This window comes from Paramisgurnus dabryanus, chromosome 6, assembly GCF_030506205.2.
Source record: "Paramisgurnus dabryanus chromosome 6, PD_genome_1.1, whole genome shotgun sequence".
NCBI classification, from domain to species: Eukaryota; Metazoa; Chordata; class Actinopteri; order Cypriniformes; family Cobitidae; genus Paramisgurnus; species Paramisgurnus dabryanus.
In genome coordinates this window covers 8,239,201-8,250,041 of record NC_133342.1, presented here as the reverse complement: position 1 = coordinate 8,250,041, position 10,841 = coordinate 8,239,201, and the positions used below count along the sequence as shown (strand labels likewise).

Here is a 10,841-nt window from a genome sequence, read left to right as displayed (position 1 = left end):
ATTCAGTGATAGTTTGATAAATTAAACACATGACCACATTTAAAAATAATCCAAAAATGTTGCCAACTTGTAATCTGCAAAACATGCGGGGACTGGCCGACCTGCATTTGACCGCTCATATTTCAAGTTTCTGTCTTACATCAGTCAGATAACATTGTTTGGTGTCTCCAGCCAAATGATTACTTGTGGGTGATAATATTTTATGTTAGATTAAATCATTAAATCTGTCATGGTTTGATGTGAGCCACAGTCAGTGGAAGATTTCTGTTAAATGTTCGCTTTTTGTTTGACATTTAAAGGTAAATATACTCCGTCAGAAGGCCAATATATTTGTCTGGTTTGGGAGTAAAGAAAATTGTACAATAATTGCTAAACAGAATAGTATTTGACAGATTTATAGCATCACCTAGTGTTTATCTAAAGCAATGCATTCAGTAGAAAACAGAAAACATTAAATATCCTACAGAAATCCATCCTGATTTACATTCGGGAATTAAAACCAAACATGATTGTTCTTGGGTATATTTTAGGTGGACTATGAAGTTTTAAAGTGATAGTTCACCCACAAATAATCATTACAAACCTGTTTAAATTTCTTCGTTCTGATGAACACAAAGATATTTTGAGGAATATTTGTAAAGAAACCGATCAGAAGCCTCAATTGACTTCCATAGTATTTTTGGGTGAACTATCCCTTTATTGCTTCATTTCTGGATGCAGGGGTCAACTGTTTGTTAACCTTAGTTTACATATCAAAGACAAATAAAAGTGAAGAAAATACACTTCTTTTCAATTTCCGCGAAAATTTGTTTTAATAAAATGTGTGTCATTGTGATTTTTTAAAATAGTATTTTATGAAAGCATAAAGGCCATGCTGTATTGTACAGTAAACACCCACTCGGCTGTTGTGTATTGTATGTCTAAAGCCCGGGATACACTGCACGATTGTTGGCGTTCCCAGATGTGAAACAATTGTGGCGATTTCTGTGATCATGGCTCTTCATCTGTGGTTCTATGTCGTACACTGAAAGATGGCCATTTTCCCGGCTATCTGTTCGTCCACAGATAGCAAACTATAGATTTCTGACAGTCTCAGAAATTCAGCATGATCGACGCACAGCAGATACGTTTTACATGCAACCAAATAATCCGTTTGTAATCGTATTGATGGCTCAATCGTATTGAAAAGTCTTAAAGGCGTAATCACATTATAATCAGATCTGGGTAGTAACGGATTACATGTAATCTGGATTACGTAATCAGATTCCAAAGATCAAGTACTTGTAATTGGATTAAACTACATTTTTTAATCCTTGTAATCAGACTACTGTTTTTTTATGGATTACATATTATTCACACACTATGGCCGTATGATGTTCACAATATCTCTTTTTTTTTTACTGGCACCACAAAAAAGTGCAAATTAACCAAAAATAATAAATAAAATAGAACTATTGTATATTTGTTGTTTTTAGATTATGATAAAAATACTATTTTAACTATTGTTCAAGTAAACAGCGATAGAGCCGCATTGTCAAAAAGGTTTAAAGACAATTTTATATATTTCCCCACCAATGTCAAAATCAAACTTACTGTATGTATAGACACCATTTCATTTTTAAAGAAACTTGCGGTTTAAAGAAACACTTTATTTTTTGTGAAATTTTAGACCTAGCAGTTATTGCAGTGAATTTTGTGAAATTCAATATTGTGTTTTGTGCGATGTAGTAGTTTTTGTTTTAATTTACTTAAAATTAAGTAAATATGTTTTAAATACATAAAGAGTGATTTTGTTTTATTCAGTGTGTTACTATCAGTTGACACTTATAGCGAAGTAAATCAGTGTTAGTATTGTGAAGTATTAACTGTCCGTACATTGCACTTAAAAAATGAGTTTTTAAGGCCCTTGTTGGTCAAATAGAATTGAATATATAATTATTCAAATTAAATAAGGTTTGTCAAAAGTAATCTAAATGTAATCCAAAAGTAGTCAGATTACGCTACCAATGAGGTGTAATGTAAGAGATTATAGTACTGACTACAAATTTGGTCATGTAATTCGTAATCAGTAACGGATTACAATTCATAAGTAATCTACCCAGCTCTGATTATAATTATCTTTTATATCACATGATTCTCACGCAATAGCATCACGCATTATTAAGGTAACGTTAATGGGGTCACACGGTGTACTAAAATTCTGCAGCGTTTATGTGTACTTTTAAAACATTAGGCTACTTAAAGTAATAAAATAGCGTTGTGCCTTTTGAAAAGTGTGTTTTCATTACATATATCTAAAAACTTCTTAACAACAACTTTATCCAACTCAGTTTTGACTTTTATCCAGATGCTGTCCGCAGCATAGCGTTGCCAAGTCCTCTGCTTTTTGGGCTACTGTTTAAACTGTTTCCATCAGTTGCTGTTTTTTCGACGGGTTAAAGATGAAATAATTTTGTTGATTTGTTATTGGTATTTGGGCTGTGAATATAGTCATTGGGATGCTTTTGGGCTAGTTTTGAACATCCATTCGGATAGTTTTGATATGTGAATCTGGCAACCCTGGCTGCGCGCTTGCGCAGACGTTCGGTTCGGATTCTATATAATGTACATGTAAACGAACATTTAAATCAGATTGCAATGTTTAGGGTGCATGTAAACCTATATCGTCCTTACCTTAAATCGTATTCAATTCAGTTGTTTTGACAAAATTTTGTGCATGCAAGCATAGCCAGTGTGTTTGCTGCTATGACCTGTGTACTGGTATTTCTTTACCACAAGCGCATGCTGGTGACTTACGCTAACGCGTGACGCATCCATCGAAGCCCCCGTGTCATCATCGTACAGTCTACGTGTGTCGTACCAAAGTTTAAACGATCCGTGTCGCACAGTGTGGTAATAATCTTATAGGAGTGCAAAGATCCTGCGGTGTATCCCAGGCTAAAAAAAAATATTACAGGATACTTACAATATAGCACAATAACTTGTACCTTATTAATTAATTCAGCATCATTACGTGGATAATTGTTAATATTATCCGAAGCCAATAATTACAAGCAAAAGTATATATACATATATACACACACGCATATATACACACATATATAATCATTATTTGTCTTTACATACTGTGAGAAACTTATAATATGCATTTAAAAGGACAGTTACTCAAAGTCGGTATCAGTGAGGGGAAACAATGCAGTGACTTTCGGCTGTTTTACTGAAACGCAGTTAAAAGCTTTTGTGTGGGAAAACAATGCAGTGGAGGTACAATGGGAACACTTTCAATATCCGTTTGTCTAGAAGTGTCCACATCTTCTTCTGAACTCATTTAGACCTAAACAATTGGCAGTAAAAAGCATCGCAGTCCATTTCTGTGTGGGATGTACGTAGAAATCCATTTCTCATTTCTATTTGCCCATCACACTGAAAGAAATGAAGAAATATATTAGTGTTGCGCCACAGAAAGAGTCAGCAATTATGATGCACATTAGCAATGCTGGATTTAAAATGTAGGGGAGAGCGGGACACAAACTTATGCTTTTTTCATTTCATTTTATTATAATTGTAACCCCGCTGTGTAAAAATGTTTTCAATCCCAGCTACCAGTTACTAGAAGTTGCTGACATGTTTCACAATAGTGTTATGTTTTAGGTAACAAATAGTGATTCAAATAATTTAAGGTTTGATTTGGTGACTTACACACTAAACTCAGAAATTGGGGAAAAATGTAAGATGAAGAAATGTACTTCCATGCCTCCAAAACACTCTTTGTTCAATATCTTAACCAAAACGCATCAAAACTTTTCACAAATTCACAGGAGATCTTCTGACAGTAAGAGAAAAAGACCAAAAGCACAGATTGCTCAGCCTTGTATAAATATGTGAAGTAGCCATGTTACAATTAACCCTGCGTTAGTTTGTTCCCCGCTCACCCCTATAGTTTTCTTCATATTTTTATTTTTTATTAGTTGTCTCTGCACTGTGTATGCACTCAATTTCATTGTACACTTTTTACAATGAGAATAAAGAATTAAAGGGACATTCCACTTTTTTTGAAAATATGCTCATTTTCCAGCTCCCCTAGAGTTAAATATTTGATTCTTACCGTTTTGAAATCCATTCAGTGATATTACGCATCCCCTGCCATTGAAATTAACCAAGGAGACTATTTTCGGCTGCTGTGTAATATCACTACGCCTGCTGCAGCCATGTTACAGCAGCAAAGTCCTTGATTATTACACCAGAATGAGAGGATAGTTCATAACCATATCTGCCTAGAAAATCACAACTTTTAATTTTCAGGCGGTCTTAGTACACAGTGTAACTACAGAAGAGTTTTAAATAGGAAAAATATCAAAACTCTTTGGTCATTTTTTGGCAATGCTAATGGTCTAATCAGATTCCATGGATTGTGCTAAGCTATGCTAAAAATGCTAGCACCAGACCCGGAGATCAGCTGAATGGATTTCAAAACGGTAAAAATCAAATGTTTAACTCTAGGGGAGCTGGAAAATGAGCATATTTTCAAAAAAAAGGGAATTTTCCCTTTAAGAATTAATAAAAAGATCAGGGTTATTATCATTAACTAAAAGAATTAGGTTGATTAAGGTTGGAGCTAAGCTCTGCAGGACACCGGCTCTCCAGGATTGGGAGTGAAGAACACTGCCATAGGGCAATACTTCCGGGTTCAAAAAGTTGCGGAAGGGTGCCACCTGGTGGATAATAGCAGTATTGCGGAAAGACGGAAAATCTCGTCATTGGCGGGGAAGCGTTTTCTCTTAATTGACGAGATATCTCGTCAATGGCGGTGAAAGAGTTAATGAAGCATTTTTGAATGATGCGGCTTAAACTCCGCTGTGACTTATAGTACGAAAAGTATGGTAAAACACTAGAAGCAAATGATAAAAAGGAATGTTGACTTTAAGTTTTAAATTAATATTAATTGAAACAAAAACACCTAAAGACTAAACTACAACTAAACCTGAAATAAAAATTACATTTAAATTAACTTGAGTTCATAAGCTTAAAGCACAAAGCTAAGTTGCCAAAAATTAAACAAAAAATAAGTAAAAACTTAAATATAAAAATAAAGCTAATTCAAAATATGAATAAACCTAATATAAAAGAATTATAGGAAGATACAAATGGATTTATCAATTTTTGTTACCACACTGTCACAATACCCAAACTGAAAAAAAAAAATGTTTTAAGCCAGGTATAAAAATTAAAATCACATAAGTAAACAAACCATGGGGAAGCATCGTTCAATAACTTTTCTTCGTAAAAGTGAACATGAAATTAAAAGCGACCATATTTATATTAATAAATCATGTTTCTTTTAAGTATTTAATTGCAAGCCATTTAGATTTGCATATTGCGATTTATGCTTTCTGTAAAACCTATGGTAAAGAATTCATTTATACAACATATTTAAATCCATGTTAAAATATGTAATCTTGAAATAACAAAGAACAATTAAATCAAAAATAAATGATTGCCTATTCATATACAGCTATGTTCATTAACCCTTTAAATAAAGGTTGTCATCATTTTCTGACCCTCATGCTGTTCCAAAAACTTTATTTTTTTTCAGTTTAACACAAAAGCAGATGTTAGGCAAAGGGTCTGACAGTTCTGAGTTCCTATTCACTTTCAATGCATGACAAAAATGCATTTTTAACAATGACTGAGGCTGTCAATCACTAACACACTGCCTAACATCTGCTTTCATGTTTCACAGAAGAAAAGTCCTTTTGTACAGGTTTTGCATAACATGAGTGCAAAAATAATGACCCATTGCTAAAAAATAAATTTTTCAATTGTAAGGCGGGCGTCGTGACTCACCAGATTATTCAGCTTGCTTTCTAATTGGCTGACGGAGCTGTCAGTCAGCTGATTGGCTGATGCCCTACGTGAAGGCACACAGATGCAGATCGCTCAGAGTTCAGCTCGGAGGGTTGATGAAGGGCTTCTGACAAGGCACCTGATGCCCGAGTCCCCTGCGTTCTGGGGCCGACGCGGTGCGTTCTGGGGCCGACCCCCGTGCATTCTGGGAAGGGCGGGCTGGGAAGGGGTAGCGGGTGTCTTTCACTAGTCTCACTCCATGGTTAGGAGTGGGTCCTGCGAAGGAGATAAGATGTAGACATTGCATAACAGTGCATCGCTGTCAAAATAAATTGCGAAATAAACGATTCAGAGAGAGACAGGTTAGATCACGTTTGATTATAAAAGCCCGGCTTGGTTGTGAAAAATGATCCCTGCGCTACCGACGGTTACGGTAAGCAATAAATGCCTGCGTTGGGTCTTACCTAGTGTTTGAGAACAGGAGAGGAACCGCGGGCGGAGGAGGACAGGGGACGGGGAGGAGGTGCTGCAGGAGAGCCAGGAGAGAGTGAATCATGGGAGACTGCTGGAGACGGAGATCTCACTTTCTCCTGAAATGACACCGGGTAAAAAAAAGTTAAGCTGTGTTCAGCGTTTCTCAGAATATCTGCTCATAATAACTCAAGTGGAATGTTCTGTGCACACGCTGGTGTCTCATAAAACACTGAGGCACAATATGTGAAATGTTAGATTAATAAAGGATGACAAGTACGAGGTTATGAGCGCAAAGGGTTGTACAAACCCCATTCACCACCCACAGAGGTCTCTACATTCTGTTTCCAACAACTGAGATCATACAGTACTGTGCAAAAGTCTTAGGCCACCATTATATTTGTTGTTTTTGCAATGGTATAGTTATCATATATCAATATTTCTCAATCTCTTTATTCAAATACAACTAGAAAATATTGCATATTTGTATGCAGTACTAAAGGGACACACTTTATTTTTTTAAATATGCTCATTTTCCAGCTCCCCTTGAGTTAAATCAACACTATGTAGTTTTTTTACCTTTAAATAATGTCTCTAAAATTATTTCTGTGATAGAACAACTTTTAACTGGATAAATTGTACTGTTGCTGCAGCCTGAGCAGCCTCTTAGCTGCTACAAGCACACCCTGAAAGTGGCGGTGGAGGGTAGGAAACACAGCCCTGCCCCTTCCCCTGCCTGCAGAAGAGTGTCTGATACCAGGCACTGTTGCGCTTTTCAACCACATGGGGGAGTCATTTTTACATGGAAACTACATAGTGTTGCTTTAAACATTTGATTCTTACTGTTTTGGAATTCATTCAGCCGATCTCCGGGTCTGGCGCTAGCAATTTTAGCAGCTTAGCACAATCCATTGAATCTCGGTGGATATGATGTTCAAATACGCTGTTGTACTGGTAGCTTAATTCGCGCGATCCCGCCATCTTTACTAAAGCTGTTTGTGAACAAGGCACGGCTGCACACACACGGGAGCGATCTGCTTGCAGCAAGAGGCAGCGTCACGAGTTCTACAACAACGCTTAGGTGCCCGCAGATGCGCCTGCCTATTAATCGGCCTAATTTTGCAGAAAAATCGGCCAAAGCCGATTTTTTTAAATATGCCAAAAATCGGCCAATTAATCGTCCCGGCCGATAAATCGTTTGACCTCTAGTATAAGACGGTACTTCTGTGGCGGTTTTATAATAGCAACCAATGCACATACTGTAAGCGCCCTCAAGTGGTAAGTTTTAGAACAACGCCTTCAGTCGAGTTTATTTATCCTCAAATGATTGTATAAAATAATGATCTAATGTACTGTTTACTTCATATTAATTTTCTGTTTAGTTTTTACTTGTATTTTAAATTAGGCATTAAATCGTGTTGTGTTTTAGAAATGAAGAAAATGTCCTAAAATTAACTAACCCTGTGATTTTTTTTTTTTTTGCAGTGTATATAAACAGTTTCATCGTACGCACGTGCGGTGACGCCGATTATGTGTCTGGTCGGAACTTTACTTTCAGTTTCTGTTTGTTTAATGGTCTGACTAGTTGCTATTCTGAACTAACTAGTACATCAATTAGTATTAATAACATAACTAGTATCATAACATGTTTAATAATCTCATGTGTTTAATGTTTATATTTTCCTAAAGAGGGGGTCACACTATACATTTTTGGATGTTGCCGTGAATATGGACAGGGAGCGCTTCGTCCATCTTTGCTTTTTCAGAGAGAATGGTCACGCCGTGACGTTCAAGTTTTCTACTGGTCATGTGTCTCCACATGATACTAATTTGCAGGTCAGAGTTCACCAGACTTGGTACGTAGCGAAATATCTCGCATTTTTGATCTGATTCATTTGTATGCGCGTAAATAAAAGTAATTGGAACAAAAAGTGTAGTGTGAACGCCCCTTAACATTTATTCCCAAACTACCCCATTAGAAAGAATGGTACAAAAGATGTCATTGAGACGGCACCTTTATAAAAACGTACTAAAATATACCAGATATGCAGATATTTATTATGTACCTTGAGATACTAATATGCATTCGTGCTTTGTTGTACTTTCTAAATGGGCATTGCCCCAGTGACAGCTTTTATATTATTTTTGACAGTGTAGTTAGTCAAGTAAAGTTTATACCATACTTGAAACCTGGTTACCCATGCTATTGCATTTTTATTATTATTATAAATATTTTTAATTAGATATTTAATCTTAGCTAGAAATAATATTATACATAAACGATGCGAGATGATGAGGCGGTTATCATGACGATACTAGTGGAATATGTCACTGCTATCAGCCAATGACATTCTAGAACCACAAAAAAATTTAAATTTGATTTTATTAATAAAAATGTATATAATCAGAGCCCTCGGGTCAGATTTAGCTGGAAACGTCAGTTGTTTTTCAATGCACATAAATTTATAGTAAGTAAGTAAAGTAGCCTGCAATTTATGATTTAAACAGAGATGGCGATATAGAGGCTGCAGCTTTAAATAAAACCACTCATATATAATATTTAGTTTAAGGATAAAAATAAATACTTTCCAAAGGTTAGGTGTCTTCGCTCACTGACCCCCATACAGGAAAACTTTGTTTTATAAGTTTCTATCATTTCCTCAGTAGGTCAAACTGAACCGTACTGTACCTGAGCGGGACTCCGGCAGAGACCGGGCGAGCGTGGTTGCGAATGGAGGGATGATGTTGGGGAGGGAGCGTCTCTGGAGGGATTCTTCCGGGGAACGGGTGAGCTGCTCAATCCGTTTCCTTCGGCTGACCTGGGAGAGACCCCTGCAGGTGATGTGCTTTTCTACAATAAAATAATATAACATTTTAAATTGTGCTCTTTCACATGGCAGAAGCCAGATATGAGGTCACTGGACCTTGGTCAATTTTTCATATTAATAAATATGAAATAAATAAAAATAAATGTAAAATTCTCTAAATGACTAATTCATTTTTTTTTTAATGACTCATATCGTCATTCGTCTATATAATTATGTCTGGACAGTTTACTGTATAGTTTAGTGAAAATGACGGAGATTGACTCAAGGGTGCGGGTGCAGAATTCGCAGTGTTGCCTGATATCATTATTAAAACTCCTCTTTAGATGTAGTGTTTTGCCAATTATTCTGACACTTTGGGATATTTATAAAGTGATGATTAGGTGTAGGTTATTGTTAGTGATTTCTCAGAATTATTTTTGAAAGACAAGGTTTGAATTTACTTTATGGGATATTATTTTTGTTTGTTTTTCATGCTAATAACTGGCAACACTGGCTGACCAAATATGTTAACACCCAAGTGTAAAAAACAGTAAAGCTAATCTCAACAAAACATAAGAATTCTGTTATTTCATTCAATTTAGGAGTTAACCTTAAACAAAGTCATCCTGAAAACATTCATCAAAGCACTAAACAAAGTTGTTGTTTAGTATTTTTTAAGCTCTTGTTCATAATATTGCTTATTAAAATGATTACAATAATAAGCATTGTTACATTTAGGCCGGGTACACACCACAATATAATCGGCCTGAATTTGGGCCGATTTCCCCCCTTATGACAATCGTAGGAAAAGACCTGATCGTCTTCGTGGTCGCGCTGATTATCTTAACAGATTTTCCAACATGTTGAATATTTATGATCAGAAATCCTGTTGTGTGGCTGAGGAAAAACGCACACACGCTGTTTATTGTCACGTAAAACAATACCCAATCAGAAAGCGAGCGGATGAACGATAAAAAGCATAACAGTACATGGCACAGCAGGCACAGTCCAAACTGAGATGGACATCAGATTTGTAAAAAAGCAGTCCATTGTATTAATGACATTTTTTATGCCCGTTGTTTGCCATGTTTGTTTATTGTGTAGTCACGCTTTTTTATCATGTTTGTGGTCTCTAACATTTTAAAAATCTGATAAGATTTTAAAAATCTTTTGGTGTGTACCCAGCTTTAATCAACAGTCCACCCCCCAAAACAGACACTCAAAGTGTAAAATGGCAAAAAGGTTAAGACAGAATACAATATATCCCAGGTAAAAAATAAATTATACCTGAATATACTTGTTATGTAAAGTTGTGCTACAAATATAATTTTTAAGAGGTCCTTTGCTTGAAAAAGGATGAAGATCTCTGCCGTCAATGGATAATTCACCCCAAAATGACAATTTTGTCATTTTTTACTTACTAGTTGAACACAAAAGAAGATATTTTAATAAATAATGCAAAGCACAGTTAACCCATTGACATCCATAGTATTTGTTTTTTTCTACTATGGATGTCATTAAGTAGCGTCAGCTGTGTGCTTACCATCATTTATCAAAATATTTTCTTCTGTGATCAACTGAATAAAGACGAGAGTAAGTAAAAACTGAAAGAATTTGCATTTTTTAGGCAACTATCCCTTTAAGTCCTCTTAGGCTTGTTTTTGCAATGCCCAGAATATTTTTATTACCTTGTCGTTTTCACAATGTTGGGTCAGCTTT

At 35.8% G+C, this 10,841-nt stretch overlaps 1 protein-coding gene across 1 annotated transcript in view; it reads right to left on the bottom strand.

The window, feature by feature from the left end:
- Positions 1-379: 379 nt before the first annotated feature.
- The window catches only part of tle2c (TLE family member 2, transcriptional corepressor c), a 36,483-nt gene continuing 26,021 nt past the window's right edge, over positions 380-10,841 (bottom strand). The window contains exons 11-14 of the mRNA XM_065262382.2: positions 9,005-9,166; positions 6,309-6,434; positions 5,845-6,120; positions 380-3,423 (exon numbers count right to left, since the gene is read on the bottom strand). Coding sequence (XP_065118454.1) covers positions 6,309-6,434; positions 9,005-9,166 — 288 coding nt within the window. The 3' untranslated portion in view covers positions 380-3,423; positions 5,845-6,120. The remainder of the gene's footprint in view (positions 3,424-5,844; positions 6,121-6,308; positions 6,435-9,004; positions 9,167-10,841) is intronic.